Genomic DNA, 26,489 nt, shown 5'->3' on the forward strand with positions numbered 1-26,489 from the left:
CGAGACCCGTGCGGTTACAAATATTTTACGACTTGAAATAAACTTTGAATAAAAGCTAGTACACGTTCTTGATTAGAAACTAGTGAGATGTAAATTAAGAGTTGAACCATAAGGCTTTTGTCACACGTGGACAAAGTCAGTGAAAATAGAAAAAGTTTTTCAGTCCACACAATTTTCCGTGCTGGTTTTTATAAAAGTATAACTTAAAAGACAGAAATAGCCAAATTATATAACGCAGCAAATTTAAGATAGAAAATTGTAAATTAAATATTAAGATTAAAAAATGTTAATACACAGTGTATTTGTAAAAACTTAAAAAAAAGTTTTTTCCTATCGTAAAATGAGTTGGAATGCAAAGAAATACAGCAATTAGGCGAAATTTTGGTGCAAATATGGCAAAGAAAAGAGCATTTGTATAAAATTACTAATTTCTATAGTACGTTTAATATACCTACTAATGTAATTTTTTCATCATGACGAAGATTATTTTTGTAAATGAACAGTTGTTCCTTTAAAATAGACTGTTCATCAGGCAGACAGACTGTTGACTGGTCATCAGACAATTAAACTACCAGATGGATCCATTTAACCGGATTCAAAAAAGACGACGTATCTTATATTTTTTTACCCCATCAGCCATTTGAAGTACACTATACGAATTCATAAATTTATTTTGAGTAGGGCCAGATCTATTTTGAATATATTACTTCGATCTCCTTAAACTATGATCTCGAAACTTTTGATTTCAGCTTGTAAACTTTTATTGACATATAACTCTACCCCATACTGTTCTAACCCATTCAAGCCTCTAATGTGGGATCAGGGATACCTATAACTGATAAGAAACTGCAGTATTACAGCGTTATCTTTGGTCTTCATTGTACGTCCACGTCCCAGTACTAATAAAGCAACAAACAGCATGGAAAAATTAAGAAGCGCTCTGTGGCTTTGATATTTGGAACATAATGTACGCACGAACATATCGTTGAAATAGAACTAACGTTTTCTATTAAAATTGTAAGGAAAGTCAGTTTTTTAACTGAAAAAAACTAAAATATACGAAATTATTGTAGCAAGGCTTTAGCTGCGGAATTTATTTAACGACGCTTTACAAGCGGACGAAATCGCTCATGTAACTCAGACGTGGCTGGATGAGGAGCTCAAGAAGCCCTCCTAAGGCGTCAAACAAACATAAATCTAGGTTCGATACTTAAAGCTACTACTACTAATGCCAATTCTTCTCTCACACCACCTTTTTTTCTGTATGAACTATGACATATTTGACAGCGCTCAAGACGAAGAGAGTTTGTAAGGTCCATAGTGTTTTTTTTATATGGCTTTTATTTGTACCAGTGGGCACAAGGTTCTTCGCCAGTGTCGTGTAGATGGAATAGGCACGAAGGAGATTGATCTGTGGGAGTACATATTGTTAAACGTATGTCAAAAATATTACTTCTTGAGCGCTAATATGTCGAAATTAAAACAGAAAGAATGGTCTGACACCTCTTGAAACAAGATTTAGTTTTATTAATGTTCTAGCCCAACGTTGAATAAATAATATTTAACGTTATGTATTTAAAGTATGTCGCAGTGAATTTAGATTTTATATGGTAAACTTACATTTTAATAAGAATGTATGTACAAATAAACTTAAAAGATACAGCATCATCGCCCTAGTTAGCTGTATCGCTATCAGATAACGTTAAATTATGTATACTGAGTGATATCTGACGAAATTACTTGTTTGTTGGGGCTTAACTTGAAAAGCGCAGATTTGAATACCTACATACAAGGATGATTTCGGCGTTGACAGATATGTACAAAAATCATAATTATAATTGAGAACATAGTGAAACTGAATTTTATTTACCTTGAAACTTTTGGTCGAAAAAAACCTGTCTTTTGATTGACTTAAAGTTTACGAAAGTTTTAGACGATTACAAATGTAAGCGATAACTTATATCAACTTATAGAATCTTGTTTCGTCTATATAACATATATAACCAAAAAATTATATAATTTAAAAATATATAAAATATATAATTATGAGTTTAGGATGATGTTTATATGTAATAATATATTTATTATGGCTATGCACGATCTATTCTAATCAACAATAAATGATTTACCTCTTCGAAAAGAGGGACTAAAACTAAGTTGAAGACAGTAGACCTTTATAAAAAACTATATATATACATATTGTACTTCTTGAAATATCAATAAAAAACTGTAAATACATATAAATGTGAGGGTGAACTCACGAAACAGAGGGCTGTGGTTGTTTTTCTGAACACCTAAAAAAATTCACAAACAAACACAGGCCCTCCCTAGAAAATATTCCTATTATGGTCAATAAAGTAAATACTGTTATTAATACATTTAGAAAAAACGAAGGAAGAAATTTGCCACACGTACTATTCACTTATGATTTCAATATTCAATTATTATCTTGACTGCTAAAATAGGTTTAGTAACAGTGGTGCCGCCGGCGAATACATAATTTTGAATAAATTCTTTAAGAATGAAAAAAAAATTGTGTGAAACGAAATCTTTTTTTTATGTCAAAAAGCCTTCTGCACTCACATTATTTTTTAAACGTTTTTATATTAACTTAATTTAAAAATTAAGTTAATATAAAAATAAATTTATACAATTGGGTAGAAAATTCTTATTTTCTGATAAATGAATTTGAAAATGTCTTTTTTATTAATTATTTAGTTTGTTATATCACGGTAGATAAAATTGAAGTAAAAATAAAAAAGACATGAAAACACATTTTCGTCTATTTCATAAGTATTATGTAGTAACACCGCACAGAAAACTACCAACATTCTAACACGTTCATCGACAATTGACATTTAAATACAGTGCTTTGACATAAGTTTCAATAAAGTGAAGCATGACAGTGATTGCTTCAAATTTGAAGTTGACTGTTGAACGATAATTTTGCGAATTGCGATTTCTTTTTACTTTTACATTCTCGATCCCGACAATCAGCGGGTGCGTGTGCGTATTATTTTTGACTTCTAATTTTTTTTATTAACCGTTGACTGATCCATTGAAAGAAACTCAAAATACGAATTTCGAACACCATAGCATATAATATTTTGACAAAATTTTCTGGTGTCAGTTGTAATATTAAAAATTAAGGTTATGTAAAAGTATACTAGATTTTTCCGAAAAAAAAATCTGGATTTTCTACCGGTATTAGTGCATTTTATAAAGATTTACGTGAGTTTTGATAGTGATGTTTAATTTTCAGCTAACTGGTTCGATCATGAAGACGACACAAATTGCCCAGTACGCCTTAAGACTTACATATTCACAAGTAAGTTATATTTTTTATCTGGTAGGTATTACTTTTAATTAAAAACCGTATTTCTAAAACTATCTCATTTCTGATACCTCTATATAAATATAAAAAAAATATTTAGTATTAATTATTGTCATATAAAGACGTCTTTTCTGAGACACGATCGTTAACCTGTACAATTAATGTTATTTAGATACTATTATTAATTAATCAACGTTATATATTATTATTAGGATTCTAGCTAGAATGGCCTCATTAACCACAATATAATACCATAATACATTTTTATGTATTATATTATGTATATATCATTATATAAAAAACCCAAAACAAAACAATCCTTAGAATTTTATTATAAAAAGTAGGTCTTCACACAAATTTTCTCTCAGCTATGGCACACCTAAACAGCTTGAAATCATCTGCGTAGCATCAATACAACATTAGGAAATAAACATATATTAGAGTATGTTGATACACTAGTGTTGAGCAACATAAACCTAATTAGACAGTTATTTAACCTTGATTTTTTTTTGTCTCAGACAATACAATAGAGAAGGCAGACTTCAGAAAAAAGATAATAATTAAGTAACAGTACTTCTAATTAGATTATGAGAGAATAAGTAGAACTTTTCTTTACTGGTCATGCAAACTTCGTTAGCTATCCCTAAGACTGGCACTATGTATTGAAGTGTAGGTTATTTCTACGCTCGCCCTCTAAAGGCCATATGCTATCTTACTGACTTGACCTGAGTATAAGCAAGCTGTGACCCAGCAACTTCCCGGGTAACAACCCCAGATGGATTTCGGTTGTTTGACTCATTCCATGCTTTAGATACTGACTACCATATTAATTTAAAGTAACTTACATATTTGTATTATTTGAAAACAAAGAAATACCAAATCCTATTGAATTTCCTTTCCTTCCTATTACGAAATATTTAATTATCTACAGAAGTCGTACAAGTATCAGTTGATGACCTTGATAGAAGGTTTCCTGGGTTAATGTTCTCATCTATATAGAATGTTGTTACTACACAATACATTTAGGGCCATTTAGAGGTTTTAACTTAAATTCTTTAATTTCTTAATATACGTAGGGAATTTAAGGTCCAACGCCAGCACCTTACGGGAAACGATATAATTTTAGCTATTTGGTGTAAAAGTATTCTATGCCTATGAGGAATCGGTAACGTGTATTTGCTTATACAAATAATGGCGCCAAAATCGGGTCTGAAAAATACAACGCCAAGAATGTTATGACGCCTATGGTTATGTAAATGTGAAACCTAATCGGTCAATTTTACATTGTTGACTGACAGTTTCATCTATGACTAATAATTTGTTACTGAGCTAAAAATATTTGTTGTTTATTACATAAATAGTCTGTACTAGCGAATAGTTCATATATCTAATACTTTTTTCGATTCTTTGTTAGACGGAATCGTTTTTTACTTTATTCTTTGCAAAACATTTCTTAGAACTTTCCTGAAATCAATATTCGTTTGTGATTTAAAAATCTGATAAGAAAACTAGTCTGCTCAAAAATTCCTCTGTTATCTAGCGCCGGGGGATATTTTAACATTACAATCAGTGAAATGAGAGATTGTCTGTAATTTTATCGTACGTATGAACGATAATTTATACTAATAACTGCAAGCTGACAAATAAATTATTGTGCTTTCATAATATTAAAAAATCTCTCATAGTATTGAAGCTAAAATTATATAAAATGTATCACAAAACAAAGTACAATGCATATAAATACAATATACAGGCACAAAGAACCGTGACTACGAAACATCACATACTAAATACTTCCGAGTTCCGTGCTATCGGCTTGACAACGCTTGCAGGAATTTCCTCAACCGATGAGGCATATATACCACACACTAATAATGATGCCTTTAATCAATAAAATATACAATATAGCAAACTTGATACATCGGACATCCGTTCTATCGGACTATGACACTGTTATGGTCTTGTCTCTGCGGACACACTAATTGTAAACTATATATATATCTCCTAAGTAAAGGCCAGTCTAATTGGGATTATCCGCCCTGGGAGAAACGGCAGTATTTTATTGTTATTTTTCTTTACAGACGTAGGCTTTGATAGAGATTAGTCCACTACCAACGCAAAGACTTTGTCTTTTGTTGATTTTCTCACAGTGTTTCTTTGTGGTTTTGAGAGCTTGCTATTTAGAGAAAAATCTTCGTCATAATATATATAACGTAGGTAGATAAACCAAGCCACTAAATATAATATATATATTTTTGTATCTTTGTTTAAAGTAAAAAAGTATACCTTCAGCTAATTAATGTGCGCTGGGTATCGCTTGATCCGTCTTTAACTTTTTATTCTGTGGAGGTTTAGGATTTATCTCCCAAACCTCCGTCCTCCACAGAATAGAATAAATAAATTTCACGCTAACAAAGCGGTGTATATGTATTTGGAAATTAAACACATTTTTTTAAATTTCCTTACATAAAAATAAATGTTGAAATATTATAACAATCAAACTACCTGTTGTGATTTTTAATTTTTTTATATTCCATTTTGTTTCTGATTTTTAAGTGCACTAAACAACTCATATTTATTTATTTTATCTTGGCTCGATGTCATATCTATTAAAAGAACACAATCTCAGCCAAATTTGTTGCTAAGACGAATTTAATGTTTTTATTTTACATAGACTTAACTACCTTTAAGACTATTATTTTAATTCTTTAAATAAAACGTAATTATGTTTATGTAAAACATGTTAGTACATGAAACTATGGAAAATTATAATATACAAACTCCTAACAGCAAAGCTAACGTGACTTTGTTTGACGTCTGGGTGCTTAATTGTTAGGATTTGGCTGTTATACACTTCTATAAAAATACACAGATTGTAACCAAATTACCTATTAATTGTAAATTCATTGTAGTATATTGTCAACAAAAAAATTCTTCGACAGTTAAATCTAAAACAGATACTTATTTGATAATTTATGTTATTAGATTTTTGTGAACGTGTACTTTTGCCGGTTTCTTCACGACTTTTGCCTTCACCAAGAGATAATTTCGCACAAAGACAATTGTACGATAAATAGAATAAGCCAACACGTTGGACGTTACAAAGTATATTTAGAATTAGCAAGGCTCATTGATAATAACATAAGTAGGCCATCATTACAATAAAAGCAAAAGATTAATTCTTATTAATTCTTCATATATATATATATATATACGCTATACGCACTTGGAAGTTTTGTTTTTAACAAGACTCATGTATCATTTATACCATTATAAGTATAATGCCGTTGCTCTAGGAATTTTAGGCATACAAAAAATTATCATAAAAACAATACCCAAGGATAAATTTCTTCAGAAATTAAGACCTTGTAATGAGTCTAATCTCCTAAAATAGGGATATATTTTTTCGAATATTGGATTTGTAAAAAAATTTTGAACCGCGCTCAAACTCAAAAATAAAAGTTTCTTGTTTTCAATAAAATTATGTAATTAATAACATTTTGCATTGGCACTACCAAAAATTGTTTTTTTTTGTTAAATAAGTTGCAACACAACCCAGATATCAAGTTTTTGGGGTATTCGTCGAGACTTTGGAGAAATTTGTCTATTCACATGTGCACGTAATGTTCGTAATTATTTTATAAAAAATATTTCGGCAAAACAAATAATTGCGGGTTAAAAACTACACAAGCCTTCGTCAGCTGTTAAACAGTAAAACGAAATATCGGAAGTATCAAGTCTTAACGTAGTTTTCTTTTTACAAAATAAAATATTCAAATTTGCTTCCAATATTTCTATTGCATAAAACCATTTTCATATGATAGCCCAGAGTTCAGACATCTAGATAAGTTATGCAACTCGGTCGATACGACGCACTGCGTCGTTACTGATGCACTTCGCCCAAGGGCAAAGCTCACTGTCATATGACTGGGATATTTAAAGCTTACAAAAATAAATGACTGTAGAGAAGAACTGTTCTTAAGAAGCTTCAATTGTTACGTATTCAGTTTCTTATTAAATATTTTAATACTAGAGAAATATTGAGCCGACCCCTAATACAATTGAATGGATTTTTATAGTTTTTTTTTTAATATGGCTTATATTTGTGCCATCTAGGCACAAGGTACTTCGCCAGTGTCGTGATGAAGGAAATCGATCATGATCGGTGATTATACAGTTTTGCTGGTGTGTAACGACAACTGACAAACGAGAGTGTCACCTCATAAATTAAGGGCTTCAATATCTAAAGGTTATGTCAGATTTAATTGTGCACATTTCTGTAATTGCTCTCCTGTAAAATCCCTCAACAAATGGGCTTCTGAAAAACTTGGTCAATTTAAAATATAGACACCAACGCTACTGTCATTGTTCGGCATGAGTTTTCAAAACATGCGTTGTAATTTCATTCAATATACGCATTTGAATGTTTGAACGATGAAACGGCGCCAACAACTTTGTCGCTCATAAAAATAACTTGCGATCCTACGCGTGCTATAGCAGTTTATTTTCAACTACTAACAAATAAAAGTGTAATAGACTTCACACCACCAAAAACGGTTTAATTTGTCTGTTTGTCTGCTGTCAAACGAGGACGCATAAAACGTTTTTATTTTTATTTTAGGCACAATTCGCGTCAATCTTTATCTTTAGCATTGAAAAATATGATCATAAATGTCTTTAAAGGAGTAAGGTTTTAAATACGCGATTATTAACAATGAACAGAAGTTCTATTTTGGTTTTGCGAAACTTGGCAGCAGAATTTGTAAACAGAGGCGACAATTATTTTCGCTGGTATTTAGTCAAAGAAACGGCTCGCAAGGCCATTTAGATATGATTTATTTCTTCTTTAACTTGTAAAATCCTGAAGGGATTCAATGTGCTTTATGGCGTTATACGTAAATCAATATTATTATGTTTTTTATAAGTCGAGCGATTTTCACACACTCACACAAAGTATTGAAACTATTTCTTTTTTTATGTGATCAGTTATACGTCTTTCTACTGGGCTAAACGCAATGAATTACGTTTAGGATTTACGAAACGAAATTAATAGAAAGCAAAGAAATGCACACTATAGTTTACTAATAAAATTATTCTTGTCCACAGCCTGCGAGTCGTGAAAAGATGGTGTCAAGATCGGCTCTAGCTTTAGCAGCCATTGGCCTTGGTGTTTCATCCTTTAGTGTCCGTCAAATGATCCTCCACCAGTCCAGAAGGATCTAGATTCATCTATTAAATTCTAGAATATTCTGGCATGTCTTATAAACCCAACAATTCAAATGGATATGTAGCACACATAGATTAAGTTTATGCTTCAGTATTTTGTGATGTGTGAAAACAAAAAAATTGTAAAATGAAAAATGTAAAAACCGTAATTTATTTTTAACCTGTGCGCGAGTGATTTTAGAAATTAAGTCTCCGGATGAAGTGAATGACTGAATGAATGCAGCCGTTTATTTTGTGATGGAAACCAAATAAATATAGTGCTAAGGATTTATGAAGTTTTTTTTTAATCATAGAATTACTAAATCTGCAAATCAGTTGCCTTCAAAACGAAAATCATGCAATCGCCACTTCCCCACTTGTAAGCTGTTCACGTTCAACTGCAGCAGGTACAGAGACCGGTAAACATCTTGATCGAATGTCCCTGCCCGCGCAGAAGCGATTTTCGTATAGTCACTGGGACGGTGATCAGTGGTAATTATTACATCCTCCCTCGCGAGAACGATGCCTAAACCAGTGCGGGCATATGGTCCCTTCGGGTGGTGTGGTTGTTCGCGCCCTGCTGATACAGGGCGGTACGGGGGCGGGCTATATAGCCCTTGGTGGGGGCAGCTTCGCGCGAAGAGGCATTGGCTCGACTCGCTGCGCGCAGCCTGGGACGGTGGTGCGCGGCGGCGAGTGACGTATCGATCGCGTAATTGGTAAATCAGTTAACGTTTGTCCCGCGCTGCGATAGTGTGCAAAATTTTCCCCCACTCCCATGTTTAATGCTCAAGAAGTTTGCCGATATCTGTAGTCTGTACTGTAGAACTCACACTCGTCACGGCGGAGCATATTAGTTATTTTAACTGAATTACAGTAGACATAACTTATGCATTTATTATGCATCAGTTGCCTAGCACATTCGATCGAGCCTGAATTTTCTGTTCAACCACAATCAATATTTTTAGAACTATTAAGAACTTCGAACATTGCAAGCTAAGTTATATAGGCATATTATAAAATGGCGCTAGAATATTTGGTTTTAGATAGCAATTTCCTAATAAAATTATTTGATATTTGACTTACTGGAGTACAGAATTCGGTTATTAAGATTATGTTTATCTGTTTAATTTAATTTTTAAACTTGACTCCACCTCACACAGCGATCCATGTTTCTCAATTAAAATTAAAACATTTTAAGTGTGACTATATTTATTAATTTCATTACTAATAACAAAATGCTTGCAAATATAAACTTAACAAATGCTTATTAATATACAATTTTGCCTACTTTGTAAGTTAATTCAGGAGTTTATTAATTTGCAGGAAAATCATGCAAATTAAAAATCTTAGAACAATTTGTGCATTGCCATTAACAATGTGTTAACGGAAGCCTAAAACGTAAGGACAAACTGCTTCACAGACCCAAATACATGTAGGCATAGAAATGGCTGTGGTAAAAAGCCAGATATAATATACAGGTGCTGCTGCTTACACTAAGCAAGTTTTTTTTTAATTTCTAAGCATATTTAATGCCTATTTAGTTAAAATGTCAAATGCATAATAAGTACAGAGTTAATTTACGATTAACTTAAGACTACTTAACATAAACATTTGTTTAGGGTATATTATTATAGATCTAATTCTAAGTATACATTAGTATTGTTCTCTATGGAAAAATAAATACATGATAGAAGATAAATTTTCTGGTTATAAAAAACAGATATTTGAAATGCATAGACAAATATTCTAAGCCTGGATATAAGGTAAATAAGGTTATAATTTTATTCGGTACATTAAAGTTTATATGAAAATACTGTATTAATACAAGTATGTCAGCAGTTTGCACTCATAAATAATATTTATATTCAACAACATAACTCTCTCGATACAAAATCATAAAAACAATAACACCCACAGATTCAAAACAGTTTATGGTCCGAGAAAAGGACGAAACTATTCCACTAGTACGTTGGAAAGAGACAGGTATAAGATTCAAGGACTCTGAAATACGGTAGAGATGTCCTTGAATATCTCAGGCTATGCGCGCTTGAAGTATTGTTCGTCCACACGTTTAGCCAACGCGACCAAACTAACATGTCGACGAACTGTATCTGCGAGTTTACGGCACGGTAAACGCGTGGTTATTATTGTGAACACGTGACCAAATACTAGGGCGTCAAGTTCTGTCGGTCTGGAAAGAAAAAATACATCATTTTTTAAACTACATACTAGGTAAATCTACCTCGGCTAGTATACCTTATGCATAAAAACTAAATTGACCCAATTCGCATTATTTTTACTATATTACACTTTATCTTAATTTGCGTAACTTTGCTTAGTTACGCAACTGTTTTGATGCAATAAGACTACAGATAAAATATTTTTATAAGGGAGATTGTTTCTAATATTATCACTACAAATATTACCTACGAACGCTTACGCTTCTTGCTACGAATTATAACAGCGATTATGTTGATACTTTTATTTATATTGAGATACACATCTAAAGAAAAAATACTACTGTTTAGAACAAATAAAAACTACATCCTACAGACCAGAAAATTACCAATGCCTCACCTTGATTTCAAATTCAACCAAGACATTAAAATAAACTCATAAAAAGATACATTTATTAAGAGAAAACAAAAGAACAATTTAAAAACAAAACTAATCAATGTCATCAACGACAATGGGACTAAAATGCTCCGCGCGTTCCTTGCGAAGAGATTTCAAAAGGCTTTCAACACTAATTTCATCTTCATTGGGTTTTAAAGTGGAATTAGATTCTGGAAATCATATTATCATTTCAAGTACATATCTAGTAGTACATTGTTACGTCAATTAATTTTTTCATGAACGATGATGACGTAACGGCTTTGTCATCATATACAACGTTATTATTGTTACTCTAATCACGGGAAGTCAAGGAGAAATTCTTCTCTATCACCAAATATTAACCTTGTTTGAAGTAAAGTTTTTCAACGCCAATTTATTGCATTACCTAATAGGGATATAAGGCGTAGGTGCTCATAAACACTGATGTTACTCGAACCATCGACACTTACAATTAATGTTATCAAAAAAGTTTTATTGTAACTACCTTTCTTAAAGTTAAAGGCCTTAAAACATATCACTAGCAACGCGAAGTCTATTTGAGATAAAAAGTGGGTACAAGCAAATGCTTTTGTTTAGATCTTCCCTCACTCACGCATTCAAGTCAAAATTACATTCAAGGAAAAAAACAAATTAAATATTTAAAAAAAACCTGTGTACAGTTCATATCGGGAAGCACTGGATTTTACGCATGATATTTTTGAAGTTTTACAACTGGCAGCACTTTTAGTTTTTGTCTCGCTTCCATTTTCATTTAACGTTACCGTGGGACAACCACTGTCAAACAAATATTGGGACACTTAAAAACCAAATTTCTTCAGAATATGTTACCTTCTATCCGCAGATTCTACTTGAACATTCAAAATTTAATAAGCCGTCAAAGTTCCTAATAAAACCTTTCAATACGTATCTTTTGGGTTTAATATAAAAAAAATAAACCACAAACAAAAATTTACCTAGAATCCATATCATTGGCTTTTTCATCGATATCCGATTCATGTTTATCGAGAACATCGCTATCATCAATAACTTGCAACACATCCTCCTCAGTTTCTATAGAAACGCTATTCTCTTCGATCGTATCCAGAAAATCGTTAACTTTAATATAACTTTTATCGATAATAGGGCAGGGTATAAATTCAAATTGTTTGTCGATATCAGAAATTATTTCATCAACTTTATCAATAATATCATATATTATATCGTTTATGAACTCGTACGATTCTTCCATTTGCCTCATTTCCTGCCCTTCATATTCGCATGTAATCGTACCATTTTTAGTTGTCATTATTATAACTTGTCTTGATGCAAATGGCTTAAAACCTGCTTGAATTTTTATTGTAAAATAAAAAGTATTGTTTAAATAATTTAACTTCTACTGCGATAACTAAACAAAAGTTTACCCTACTATAACTGATTGATATTATGAAGAACTTTCTAATTAGTATAAGTGCAAGTCAATGGCAAGTAGAGCAAATATCGGCAAAGGACCCATTTGTAAAATATGAGTAAGAGGCTCAGAAAAAAAAGAACACAAAAACTTTAGTGTCTTTCCTTTAATATGGGTACTATAAGTATATATTTCAGGTTCGATTTAAATTACTTATTATCTTGTTTTTAAGTGTTTATATTATTACTTAAGACAATTCATATAAAAATTTTACTTAAACGTTAACTTTAACTGTCAGTTAAAACAATGTACTTTTTTTTATTTAGTTGAAATATATCATAATGATATTCGGATTCTTATCCCCAACTAGGCAGAAGTCGCGGGCGTTCTTCTAAGAGATTTAATACGCAAACATATAATATTAACCAAAAACATCCTTATTGTATGTAACATTGTCCCGACTAGGGTTGCGTATGCACATTTTTGATCGTTTTGTTCTCGATATTGACCTTTCTGGGGAATGTCTACGAGAACAGAGGTGGCAACCCTGAGCCACCAAGTACTCCTCTTGGGGCTAAGTAAACAGAATTAAAGTTGTAATATAGGAATGGAAAATCTTATATTAAATAACTTAACATTCATTTGACTATTTTTGAAGGTTTATGTATAAAAATAGATAACCTTACTACAAAAAATCGTTTTATCACTTAGATAGAACGTCGTTTTTTTCGACAAAAATTATATAAAATATTTAAGTGGTTGCGTTGGTAGATAACATATTATGTAAAAATGTTTATATTTATTATATTATATTTAAAAGTAAAAGTTTATTTAATTTTTGGCTACGTTAATGCTAACTCGTTGTCCCCATGACATCAAAACCATTTTCCTTTATTTTCATTAAGTAATCAAAAATTACAAAATGGCGATAAACATTAACAGTTCTCAAAGAGCATTATTTTAATACACATCGTGTGGCGTTAATTAACACCTTACAAACCAATCAGTCACGAAAAAAAAATTAATACAATAATTATTTCCATTTATACCTTCTGAACTAAGTAATACAGTTAATTCAAAGGTTAGTAGTTAAAAAAATCACACACCCTTAAAGTCATCTGTGTTAAATCTGTCATCCGTAATAAATGTCTAAGGAGACAGCTTGTTACAGGTTTTATGAGTAAGGCCGCTTTAGGACCCACAGCGGATAACAGAGCTCTTATATGTCCATAAACAAGTGCGTCAAGGGGTGTGGCTCTGGGGAGATGAGGAATATAGGGAGAAATAGGGTTTTTAAGGATAAAATTGTCTTGGAGTTCAAAAAACAATTCACACATTTTATAACCTTACATAACACATATTACAATAACATAGATTTTAACACTGAATACTGAAACTAGTTATGAAGATTTCATTAGAAAGAAATTTCATTTCAATTAACAAAAGTCTTAGCCAGTCTAAGTTATGGAAAAATTGGAACAATCATATTAAAGAAATAAACTTACGTTCCAAAGAAATAGTCTTTATCCCCAAGACGTTGACTGAGTGAGTTGCAGCATTGCTCTACCTGAAAATTATAAAAAATATCTATACTTATGTATTACATGTAAATTTATCAATTGTTAATTTTTATTTTTTTCATGTACTGCTGGCAGAGTTCCAATCTTTTGTGTGTATTTAATTATATATGTACATGACTTTAATCTATATCTATACTAATATTATAAAGAGGAAAGGTTTGATTTTTTGTTTGTTTGTATGAATTGAATAGGCTCCGAAACTACTTGGCAGATTTGAAAAATTCTTTCACTGTTGGAAAGCTACATCATTCCTGAGTGACATAGGCTATATTTCATTTTCAAAAAAAATAGGCATCCTTACTAAAATTACGATAACATTAACATTTGTTTATTATTTGATACAATTCTAACAGATGGCGCTGAGTTAAAGGTAGTTTATAATATCATAAATGGAAAAGCAATTAGATATTTTTTTACCTTAAAATAAACTTTATTCTATGTAAACGAAGTCGTGGGCATCGACTAGTTACCTATAATTTCATCTGGCAAATAGTATGTCAAACTGGCAACCTCCAAATATACAAATAACATAGTGAAATGATATTTGATTGATTGATGGTAAAAAAAACACTTACATCAGCCAAAACCTGTTCCAATGTCTTGTCATACCAATGCAATGCTTTTAATCGCTTAATAACAGCATTACGTTTTGACCGAGTTTGGATCCAACCAAGTGGCCAAGGGTAAACTGATGAGTTGCGAATCCGAGTCACTGTATTGTATGTGTCCTGGTCTACCCACGAAATGTATAACTGGAATTGTCAAGGACAATATTTTTACAAATAGAACATACTAAATGCATATACATACAAATGCAATGCAAATGAAAACATACTTACTTAAAAAACAAAACTAAATCTTACCTACTTTGTAAAAGATTTTACACATAGTGCAGCAAATTTATTTAAACAACATCCAAAAAAAACATTCAACTCACAAGGCTGTGAAATATAAAAACTTCTTGTCTATACTGCAGAGGAATATATCTTGCCCGGTAGGTGATTTATATATAATGAAGAATAAAACATAAAAATCTCTAATCAATTGTTGTAAACAAACCTCAGCATTAACCAAGACATTAGTTATCAGACTCATATAAGCCCTCATTTCAGCTCTCTCTTCTGTGCTTAGTTTGCTGCATAATGAAACACCCTTGTTTGCTGCAAACTGCACTATTGGCTCCAACTCAGATACAACAAAAGCTCCACATTTTATGAATGGTACCCGACCAGATGGAGACATAAATTCTGCATTCCATCGCATTTCTACTTCAAAAGGGAGATTACACATCTGAAAGTACCAAAAATATTATTAAGGTGATAAAGAGAGTACAAAATAAAACACAATCAAATTTAATACCTTTAAAAATGCTTGTACAGCTAAGCAACTAGCATTGTCAGGTAACAATATTTGCTCGACTTCATACGGCTGGAACAACTTCACATTGTCTGGCCAGGGTTCTTGTGCTAAAATTGATACAGTACACACATAATAATATTAACTTAACTTGATAGAGCATTAAATACATGACACATATTTCAATCATAATGTTAATGACAGCAAAAAATATAAAAATAAATGTCACTTTGATGAATATATCAAAATGAAAAGAGGACCTCATAAACTGCAGTTAGGATAAATTGTAAATGAACAAAACATGCAATATTTTAGTAGTAAAAGGTTACCACAGTTAACCACAATTTATTTACAGATGATAATATAGTGTAATTGCTGACTCAGATTGCATGTCATAAACATTGTTAACCAAAATAATTAATATATTAATATAAAACTCAGTTTCTATTGAGTAACACTCATAAGAGTAAACAGTAACTGTGTTGATTTCCAATCAAATTTTATATACAATTAAACCATAATGTTTTATTACCAAGATTATTTTTAAGATTTTAGAAGCATGTGACAAAAATATTATCTTATTGGAATAATTATATTGCATAAATACTATTAAAATTATGATGGTTCAATTAGATACCTATCTTACTGTAGTGTGGCTTCAGTTAACATTGTATGGCTAATGTTAAATTTTGAATTTTTTATTAAATTACATACATACAAAACTCTTTCTCTGATAACTACGAAATATGCATGAAAAATAAAGCACAATAGCTCAAGTTATAATTGAGTTTTCAAACCAAAGAATTCCTAAAACTGTATTAATGTTAGTAAAAAAGAATAAACCATAGAATTCATAAACTCAGATGAACAACTATACCGAAAACGAATTCGTCAATAGGCATTCTGCTAGTATTTGTAGACGTAAAAACGTAATATAAGTTTGTGAGGATACTAAAAAGTGGAGCAGGTCATAGCTAAAATTAAATAAATGTGTCAAATAATATAGAAATACATATGTGAAAACAAAAATTATGTAATCTAAAGAAAATTATGTAAATATAACGAATATAAAAAACTTACCGCTTAGTGATGTAATTATTGAATCTTTTAAAGACATTTCAGGCATTGTGATTTAATTTACTGGATTAAATCTCTTGTAAAATGTATAATTCTAAAGCATTTCAAAACAAAATCGACGAATATCCGATGAAGCTAAATCGCAAAATTCAAACTTCTTAAGACTTTGGCAATTATAAATTTGTGTCCATAGACTAAATAAGAATAATTATTAAGCCATAGGATGCATTTAAGACATGTATGTATACCTCACCATTTCGCAAGGCTTCGTGAATTCCTTACAATAATTTTAAAAATTGTGTTTTAAAATGTGATATAATACCCTGAAGTAGGTATAGTAAACATTTTAGTTTTTGGAGATATTTAAATAAACTTTAACTAGTTTATGGTAAACATTTTTACCTTGTTACGCCAAAGAGGTAGTATTTCTAACAAGTGTACGTAAGTACACACAAGTTTTTTTATTTTTTTTCATAATCAATAATAATATTATGATTTGAGATGTTTATAATATAAATATTTTATTTTTAACTAGCTCCGCCATGTGTTTCCTTTTGATTTCTTCAATCATTAGCTTCTTTGACATTTAGCAACCAGTGGTTCCTAATAACTTATAAAGCTTATGATGACCGGTAGAGTGGAGTGGAGAGTAGATCTTTGAAGTATCCGCAACGGACTTGCGTAAACCTAGCATTGCTCTCCTATAGGCGGCTGTATGACGCCTGAATGTAAAAAATTTGAAGAGAAGTAGAAAAGAGAAAAGAAAAGAAGAGAAGTAGCCCGTATTATGATAAAATTGTACATACCACACATACTGAATAAAAATATAGGTACGTGATATCCTACTTCACTTAAAACTTACCCATTTGAATTAATTTAGTTATGTTGTCTCCCACACACGCTACATTTTTATTAAGCAGATTTATTCCAAAAGCGAACTCTTCATCGTCAAAATCAAATGGCCTTTCCAACGGTTCTGATTGTTTTGCGTCGGTAGCAATGTTTGATTTGGAATGTATTAATTCATTATATTTGTTAAAGATCGCTTCGCCAACTTTACTTGGTGGCGACGACGACCTTGGTGTAGCTATTGGAGAATCGTAAACCCATTCATTTGATAAAGATGACTTCAGTTTTGGCTCTTTTACTTCCTTATCCCACATATTATATACACTCATAATTTTGAAAAAATGTCGAAAAATATATTTAAGAATTTATTATTAATAATTCACGTAATCATTTCCAAAATAAAGAGTAATACAAACAAAATTTTTAATAAGAATATTCTACAAAGATTCTAAAGATAATTCTAAAGAGTTGTTGCCATTGTCTCAAAACGTCTAAAAATAAACAAAAAGGATCCATTACTTTAAATTTTAAAAATGAAAACCGACTGAATGTCTGGGGGTTTCAGGCGGGACTGTGCATGCATTGTTTGATGTTTCTATAATAATTAATATATTATAACGTTGTTATATAGTTTCTACTTTCTACGCTTTCAAAATGTTTTTCTAGTCTGTGGTTGTTTGATGTTTCATGTTTGTGCTGATTCTGATTTTATTGAGTTCTATTTTTTGGTAATTTCTTTATTACGTGTGTTTTGGTACGCAAATTAAAATAGGCGACTGTTCAAAGATTATATTGTTTTCTTTTTTAGATTATTAAATCGTATAATGGCAGATGTTTTGGACATCGAAAATTCCGAAGAATTTGAGGTCGATGAAGATGGTGAACGTTAGTATCATTATTATATTTAATTGTGCATCGTAGCTAAGAATAATTTGAACAAATTGTATTTACCTAGTATAGCTTAAAAACCATTAATGTAACCAATAAAGTATAATACTAAATTAAAGTATAGGTTATGTTTGGGTTACCATTGTAATGATATCAGTGTATGATTAACCAATCCGCATTCAGTAGATAGGTTTCGGATTCAATTTATATCACTGTGCATTGAATCGTAAACGCTTCAATTCTTGAATATGTATGTTTTTCACTGTTGCAATGCTTACGTTTCTTATTGAATGATTAAATGTTTCAATTTTTAGAGGGAATTGCAAGATTAAAGGAGAAAGCAAGAAAACGTAAAGGTCGTGGTTTTGGTTCAGAAACTGGCGGAGGTACTGAGAGGGGTAATCGTGGAAGGTACATACTAGTTGTAAAATAATTATATATTATGTATATTGTTATACTCTAGCTGCTAGCGCAACAACAGTTCTACCTATGCTGCATAGGGATATTTTAATTTGTTAGCTAAAGAATAGCATTTTTGTCCATTACTCTGTGGTTTTTATTTATAGATATGACAGCTTAGCACCTGAAGGTGATGGCAATACACCTGGTCCACAAAGATCTGTAGAGGGTTGGATTCTATTTGTGAGCAATGTTCATGAAGAAGCACAAGAAGAGGACATTCAGGTATATTAAAAAAAATTTTTTTGGCCTATATTATTATATATAGTAATTAATATTATTTGTACCAATACCCATTGGAACCATTACACCCATACCATGTTAAATTATTATCTACTTAGAATAATTATTTTATAAATAGGTTTAGTTAGCTAAAATTATATAAAATATTTTGTAATTCGGGTTAGTAATTTAGCCTTTCTGAAACATTTCGTGGTTGGAAAAAAGCATATTTTTTTGGTAAAAATTTCCCTTGTCTATTGACCAATATTTAAATTTCAAACTTATTGTACAAGTAAATAAGTAAAACTCTGATCATGATATTTACTTGTATCTGACAATGTTTATTCATATTATGTACTCACATATTTATAGTATTTTGTATAACAGCCCTTACACTTTTCATGTGGTTTCAAGGATTCTCAAATGAAACATATTTCATTGAATATAATTTTTTATATTGTGGTGTTTTCTTTTTACAGAATCAGTTTTCAGAATTCGGAGACATAAAGAATATACATTTGAATTTAGATAGACGGACTGGTTTTCTCAAAGGATATGCTCTTGTTGAATATGAGACTTATAAGCAAGCTGCTGTGAGTATTTTACTTTTCAGTTTCTACTAGTAATGTTATATATCAGATAACATTAACTAATCAACAAATGAAAGTGTTTAAAGTTAGAACCATTTCAAACATTTATTAAAATTTGAATGAAAACATATATATATGTGTGTGTGTATAAGGACCAATCATAAGTGGGATAATTTATTTTTCAGAGTGCCCGTGAAGCGCTAGATGGTACAGATATCCTTGGCCAGACAATTTCTGTTGACTGGTGCTTTGTAAAAGGACCTACAAAGGGGCATAAAAAACGACGATAGTTGTAATTCTAAACAGGCTTGAGCAATTGAGTGGACTTACTTGAACAAATAGAAGTTGTCTTTGCTAAAAATAAATTATATCTGTCTCAAGTTTATTTTGTGATGGCGGTTATGGATTGATTTTAAACTAAAGTAAAAATTTACACTTTTTATTTTTTTTCTAATATCATCAACCCATAATTTGCTAGAAAAAGTACATCTTTTTCTCCACTAAGAATTTCAGTATTTATAATAAGTCCACAATAATTTTATCCAATGATCAACTAACAAGTGAATGCATTGTAGTACACTCTTGATATTAATTTCAGAATAACAAAACATTCACTTGCACAGTGCAGTAATATATATATTAAGATCTTTTCTAATACCAGTGTTTTATTTGGATATTCATACCTCCCTAAAAATTGCATTATATGAGGAAACATATAATGCCCTGCATTATAGGTGTAATTTGCTGTGAAGTGACAGAGCAACATTATTAAGAAATTAAAACATATTAAGGTGCTATCTATAACAGGCCAACATTTTCTTTTCTTATAAGCTATTTCTATACAGCTCTTTGTATATCGTTAAATTGATAATGTACAATATATTGACATACCTACATCATTTTAACTCATCAGCTCTAGTTTATCCACTACCATAATTTATTTTTTTTCGCTTTGGGCGTTAATAGTCATAAGGTATTACATAGGTACATTAAGTACGTATAGATGTTGTATTAACGATCCTAATACTTTATGTTATGGTTGTGGTCAATACATACTGAAAGATCAGCGGAAATCGATTAAAACACTGAATCGTTTGCTACGTCAAGAGGAGGAATGCAAAGACTATTCAAAGGTCTTTAAAGTTTGGAATGCCTATAAAGATTGTTACTATAATATTACAAATATAAGTAGTGGGCATCAACAAAAAAAATGCCATAAATGGAAATAAGGTGACTGGGGTGAAGAATGAACGGTTTTTTGAAGAGATGAGCAGAGTTGTGTTTAAACCTCTCGTAGAACAATACATACTATTACTAACCTGCATACCTACTACATATTAACCTGTACTAATTTATGGCTTTGATTAGTAACAAGCAATAACTATAAGTAGTTTTCTATCATATAAATAACATACCTACTGTTAAATCTGTTCCAAAGCAGGAAGAAATGGTAAATAAAAAAATAAAGACGACTGTAAAATAGGGTAAAGCTGAACGTGGAAAGATTGTATTTTTTCTAAAATCGTCATATTAATGTGAGATGTAGTCAATAGTTCCAAGATCCTAGCTTTTAGGTCTCAAAGCTTCAAATCATTGAAAACCTCACATCCTACTTATGTGTAAAAATACCTTTATTTAACAAAGATACAGCTAATTGTTTATATATTAGATTTAGTTTTTTAAGCTATTCACGTTACGATTATCGGACGTAGTTACGAGGCATTATTACTGAATAAAACAATTGCAATTATTAAATAATTAGGTATTATTACGGGATATACCTTCTATAATAAAATATTTTTTAGTTATTCGGGTTTCGTGAATGGCTTAAAATCTATAAATTAGTACAGGTTAATATTGTTCTACGAGAGGTTCAAACACAACTCTGTTAATTTAAAAAAAAACCATTCAATCTTGCGCCTACCCACCTTAAAGGAACGCTTGGTTTCAAGTAAAAAAATTCCAAACAAAAACTGGTGTAAATACTAAAAGCAGGATTCTTTGATGGACCTCAAATAGGTAAATTAATGAAATATAAATTTGACACTTCTATGATATGGAACGGCTTGCGTGGAAATTTTTTGTTGTATAAAATTTTCTCTAAAATCATTAGGCTAACAACTATTTAAAATTAGTAGAAGATATGCTAGTATGATTAAACGATTCACGCTGCAATATGAGTATAAAATTACACTATCTCAACAGTTGACTAGATCAATTCCAACACAATTTAGGAGGATTTTCCATCTCAATTTAATTAAAGTTAATCACTCAAGACAATTTTTTGATTTTTCCATATGATGCCATAAAAATAAATATTTAGTGAGAAAAATTGTTTTTTTTTTACTTAGAAGCCAGAGTGGATAGAAAAAAAACCAGGTATTTTTGACATCGTCAAGTAAGACATGGTTAAAATCAAGTCTAAAATCCTTGGTAACAAAATGGTTGTAGGCCAGTGTAATTGATATTTTAATAATATAATAAATAAAAAATATTATTACTGTATTCATGATTGATCTATTTTAGTAGATAGAAATGAAATAGATTTATACAACAGCTCCATTTCAGATAAATGTGCTTTGAAATAATTATTTCAATAATTTTGTTCTCATAGTCTTTAACAGGGAAATCCTGCACAGCACATGTAAATAAAACAAATATTAGATCTTAACATATATTCAAGCTATAGAGCTAGCATTAGATGCAATACGGGGCCACAGATCTGCACACTCCTTTGCAACAGGACCAGTAATAGCAGAACCCTTCATTTCACCTTTGTTGTTAACTATAACACCTGCATTGTCTTCAAAATAAATGAACACCCCATCACGCCTTCTGAATGGTTTCCGCTGCCGGATCACTACTGCTGGCATTACCTAAAACAAGTCTTTGTTTTAATATATTGCTCAAATCAAATACCATTTATTCATGTAGGTAACACAATGTACACCTATGAACATCAAAAAAAAAATACAACTACAAATGAATACTGGAGAAATCACATGTGTTTCAAATATAAGTGCCAGTCAAGGTGAATATCATCATACTTTAGATAGCTCTTATGGAATAAGCAAAATTATTGGTATATCATCTAATTACACTATTTTGTGTTTAAGTAATTAGCTTATTCCAAATATTTCCAATTACACTAAATATAAATTATGTTATTGATTCAATTAAGTTCAGAAATAATATTAATAAAATTTGTCACCTTTTTCCTTAGTTCTGGTTTACCCTTCTTGACTGTGGCTACAATCATGTCACCTGAACCAGCAGCTGGTAATCTGTTAAGTCGTCCTTTGATACCTTGGACAGCAATGACATACAAGTTCTTTGCTCCTGAAAGAGTGAATAAGGACTACATCATTATTTAATTCAATAAACACAAAATCTTCGATCTAACGTAGATAAATTTCACACGATTATAATTTACTTTAACATAATAAAAAAACAAGGGGCTTCAATCATTCCACAACATCTTACACATGTATATTATAAAAATGTGCGTTAAAGTTAAGTATTGGAACTTCAGACACAGCCAAGGATAGCATCATTATAAATCAAGACACATTAGTGTGTATATTAATCATCATTAGTTCCAAGCAACTCGTTTTTGAGGTTATGACAAGATTAAAACAAAATACTACCTGTGTTGTCTGCACAATTAATAACAGCACCCACTGGGAGACCCAGTGAGATGCGGAATTTCGCTCCCGCGGAACCTCCACGTCCTTAAAAAGAAAACACATAATTTACACCTTTCACGAAAATCATAACACATGATAGCATTAACTATATAAACATAAAATAATCATGCAATCACATTTGATACACTAGTAGCATTCGTTTGTATGCTTGTATTACACATTTTAAATAAATTTCACTAAGATTTAATAGGATTTTGTTATTTTCACGAACCTCTCTTAGACATTTTGTTGTGTCAATTTACAAAGAGGAAACTAAAAGAATGTCATATTGGATGTTATTATGGGATGTCAGTTTGACATTGCGTTCAGAAACCTTATTGTTGTCAATTGTCAATCAACTATATTTTATGAATTTGAAGTTAGAAATTTGTATTAATGTATTCATAAAATTATTTAAAGAAACGGGTTTTTTAATAAGAAAACTACACGATATTTTCTTAGAAATAATAAATTCAATTCCCAAAATAATGGTTTTTATATGATGGAGATTCGGAGAGAAACCAATCCAGTATCCACGCTTGTAATCTGTAACTTTCCTCCATGCTCCGACGTTTTCCATGCATATTGCATACGCCAGTTTGAATAACTTTAGCCGAACGCCGAACAAACACTCATTATTAGAACCGGGATTGCTTTGTATTGATTATATATATTATATATTGATTGGTATCTAAAATTTACTGAATTTACCATCTGAAATCCACACAGGCCCGATGCCCTATGCATTCTTAATTCTAATTATGTGACATGTCGCCGGATTAGATTTAAAAAAATTAAAGGGCATCCCTATTTAAAAAACGGCTTGACGATTAACGCTCCTGTGTACACGATTTGACAATCTCAAAACGTGACAAACAGTTTTGAAAATTCACGATACCACTAACCACAGTATGGAAAAATATCATACAGCGTAAGCGTATAACGGAAAGTTATTTAATCAAAATTTGTTGGTCATTTTAACTATTTTGGTTTGAAAGCGCTTTGAATCCGAATTAAATTGTTTTTGACGTAGTATCGCAGTTCAGTTGATATCATTTAAATTAGTTCTACATTAAGTATGTCTTTTATGGGAGATACATTATCACCAGCTCCTCTTTGGCATAATGGTCCAACTCCAGGAGCATTTTACAATTTTCCTGCAAATTCATCCAATTTGGGGCCTGCCTCCCGTCCACTACAAGATTTCCGGGCTCAGTAAGTTTAAATTATTCTTTCAACCATTTTGATTTTAATAAAGGTAGTTTTTAATATATGTATCGAACATTAACCTTAACTTGGTCCTAATTCATTATTTGTATGTTTTAGTTTTGTAAAATATATATAATGCCTTATATTTTTTATGTATGTTAAGACTACATGCTTAGGGTATCTGCTTATAATAAATGTAAATTTAAATAGGCTTAAACATTTCTAATGATTAACTTTATGTGAACACTTTCAGCTCTGCAAGTCCAATAACTACAACAACATCTGTTATAGCTGTTCAGTTTGATAAAGGCTGTGTAATTGCAGCAGACACACTTGGTTCATATGGCTCTTTAGCTAGGTTCAGAGACTGTCCCCGTGTAATGAAAGTCAATGATCTTATAATGCTTGGATCTGGAGGTGATTATGCTGACTTTCAGTACTTGAGGGATATTATTGAACAGAAAATGTAAGTTTCAAAAGATATTACTACACCACATATTATTAATAAATTGAAGAGGTATTGTTTTAGATAAACTATAAGTTTTAAAATTGAAATAAACTAGATTTGATATTTGGTGTTTGCTAATTAAAAGCTGAGTTTATAGAAGTGTTCTTATAGATCTTAGAGACATTTTGGATGTATGTGTTAAAATACAGCTTACAATAGTCTGAAGTCTAAGTAAGTTATTTGGGTTTCAAAGGTTCTTTGTTGGTATTTTTCAGTATCGATGAACAGTGTCTTGGAGATGGCCTGAACTTAAAACCGCGGTCTCTCCACTGCTGGCTAACAAGAGTGCTGTACAACAAGAGGAGCAAGATGGATCCATTGTGGAATAATTATGTTGTTGCTGGCATACAGGTAAATTTAAATGCCTGATGAAATTGTCTGTGCTAGATTATTTATTATATGTTAAGCTTCCTCTGATTGTATGGTTATGCCAGAGTGATTATGTTGGATATTATCTATTAAAGGTTTCTCTCACATTTCCAGTATTATTTTTAGGAAAGATGTTCAGCTATGATGAAAAGCTAGATGATTGGAAATTTTGAACTATTTTCTGAATGAACAAAGTCCATTTGGTTGAATGATCAATAAAATATTGATATGTAGAAATATTATTCATCCATATGTTAGTATTCTTAATGTTATTTCTGAACTTCTTTTTAGGATGGTGAGCCATTCCTTGGTGCAGTGGATAAGCTTGGAACTGCATATGAAGATGCAGCTATTGCCACTGGGCTTGGAGCGTACATGGCAACACCCCTAATAAGGGATGCAACTGAAAAGGGGCCGCTGGATGAAGAGTCAGCCAAGTAAGTTTGCCGTATTGTTCCATCTCCAAGGTTACTTTTGTAGGTTGGCAATTATTATGGCTAGTTTGATTTAGGATGGTGTGCATCTTAACAGTGTTTTAGTGTTTTGTCCAATTCAAATGGGTTTATCACATACACTGATGATAACCATATATTTTTGTACATGTACTATCTATCATATTTAACTAAAAACTCATCAAAGATACAATATAAAGTGTGCAGTTAGGGCTGATTGAGTTGATTTGTTAAATAAGGCTCAGATAACTTTCAGATATTAATGGCTACCATGATCAGTATTACAAAATTTTTTTAAACTATTTTGAATCCTATAATTGCATATTTTGTTTGTGTATGAAAATTTTAATACTGTATGAGCCTTGTTCTGTCTAACACCAAAATGTAACTTGTAACAATGGCAAACATTTCTTTTCACTACAATTTGTTTAGATTAATTTATTTAAAATAATGTTACAGGGCTTTGGTGCGCAAATGTATGGAAGTTTTATTCTACCGAGACGCGCGTTCGTTTCCTCGATACCAGCTAGGTGTGGTGACAGCTGCTGGAGTTACCATTGATGATACTGTAGAACTTAAACACGACTGGTCATTGGCACACATGATTAAAATGAAGTAGATACCTGTCAAATAAATGTTTCTTAATACAATTTCTTTATTTACTATATCATAAAATGTGGTTATAGTCGCTCGCTCAAG

At 31.2% G+C, this 26,489-nt stretch overlaps 4 protein-coding genes across 9 annotated transcripts; 2 read left to right on the top strand and 2 right to left on the bottom strand.

The window, feature by feature from the left end:
* Positions 1–9,739: 9,739 nt before the first annotated feature.
* On the bottom strand, positions 9,740–16,723 carry LOC111004225 (metaxin-2). 5 transcript variants are annotated; one of them, XM_022275148.2, is made up of 11 exons: positions 16,562–16,699; positions 16,359–16,455; positions 15,485–15,591; positions 15,185–15,415; positions 14,701–14,877; positions 14,051–14,112; positions 13,652–13,802; positions 12,972–13,119; positions 12,112–12,481; positions 11,808–11,932; positions 11,159–11,328 (listed from the first exon to the last, which is right to left on the bottom strand). In XM_022275148.2, exons 2-11 carry the CDS (start codon positions 16,381–16,383, stop codon positions 11,210–11,212), a joined length of 1,515 nt encoding a protein of 504 aa, XP_022130840.2. In that variant the 5' UTR covers positions 16,384–16,455; positions 16,562–16,699; the 3' UTR covers positions 11,159–11,209. The 5 variants fall into 5 exon arrangements, with proteins under 5 accessions (XP_045486646.1, XP_022130840.2, XP_045486645.1 ...); XM_045630689.1 differs by lacking the exon at positions 16,359–16,455 and having other exon boundaries at positions 12,112–12,478; positions 16,562–16,723; XM_045630691.1 differs by lacking the exon at positions 16,359–16,455 and having other exon boundaries at positions 11,816–11,932; positions 16,562–16,723.
* Positions 16,724–18,025: 1,302 nt separating this feature from the next.
* On the top strand, positions 18,026–19,931 carry LOC111004219 (RNA-binding protein 8A). 2 transcript variants are annotated; one of them, XM_022275132.2, is made up of 6 exons: positions 18,026–18,135; positions 18,216–18,292; positions 18,610–18,706; positions 18,862–18,979; positions 19,456–19,569; positions 19,752–19,931. In XM_022275132.2, exons 2-6 carry the CDS (start codon positions 18,232–18,234, stop codon positions 19,854–19,856), a joined length of 495 nt encoding a protein of 164 aa, XP_022130824.1. In that variant the 5' UTR covers positions 18,026–18,135; positions 18,216–18,231; the 3' UTR covers positions 19,857–19,931. The 2 variants fall into 2 exon arrangements, with proteins under 2 accessions (XP_022130824.1, XP_045486648.1); XM_045630692.1 differs by lacking the exon at positions 18,026–18,135 and having other exon boundaries at positions 18,142–18,292.
* A 2,295-nt stretch (positions 19,932–22,226) lies between these two features.
* LOC111004220 (60S ribosomal protein L23) lies at positions 22,227–23,595 on the bottom strand. The gene is made up of 4 exons (XM_022275133.2): positions 23,485–23,595; positions 23,214–23,297; positions 22,778–22,905; positions 22,227–22,442 (listed from the first exon to the last, which is right to left on the bottom strand). Exons 1-4 carry the CDS (start codon positions 23,495–23,497, stop codon positions 22,245–22,247), a joined length of 423 nt encoding a protein of 140 aa, XP_022130825.1. The 5' UTR covers positions 23,498–23,595; the 3' UTR covers positions 22,227–22,244.
* Positions 23,596–24,155: 560 nt separating this feature from the next.
* Positions 24,156–26,440, top strand: LOC111004233 (proteasome subunit beta type-4). The gene is made up of 5 exons (XM_022275159.2): positions 24,156–24,467; positions 24,715–24,927; positions 25,185–25,320; positions 25,630–25,775; positions 26,250–26,440. Exons 1-5 carry the CDS (start codon positions 24,331–24,333, stop codon positions 26,407–26,409), a joined length of 792 nt encoding a protein of 263 aa, XP_022130851.2. The 5' UTR covers positions 24,156–24,330; the 3' UTR covers positions 26,410–26,440.
* Positions 26,441–26,489: the final 49 nt, after the last annotated feature.

Source organism: Pieris rapae, chromosome 13, assembly GCF_905147795.1.
Source record: "Pieris rapae chromosome 13, ilPieRapa1.1, whole genome shotgun sequence".
Lineage (NCBI taxonomy): Eukaryota > Metazoa > Arthropoda > Insecta > Lepidoptera > Pieridae > Pieris > Pieris rapae.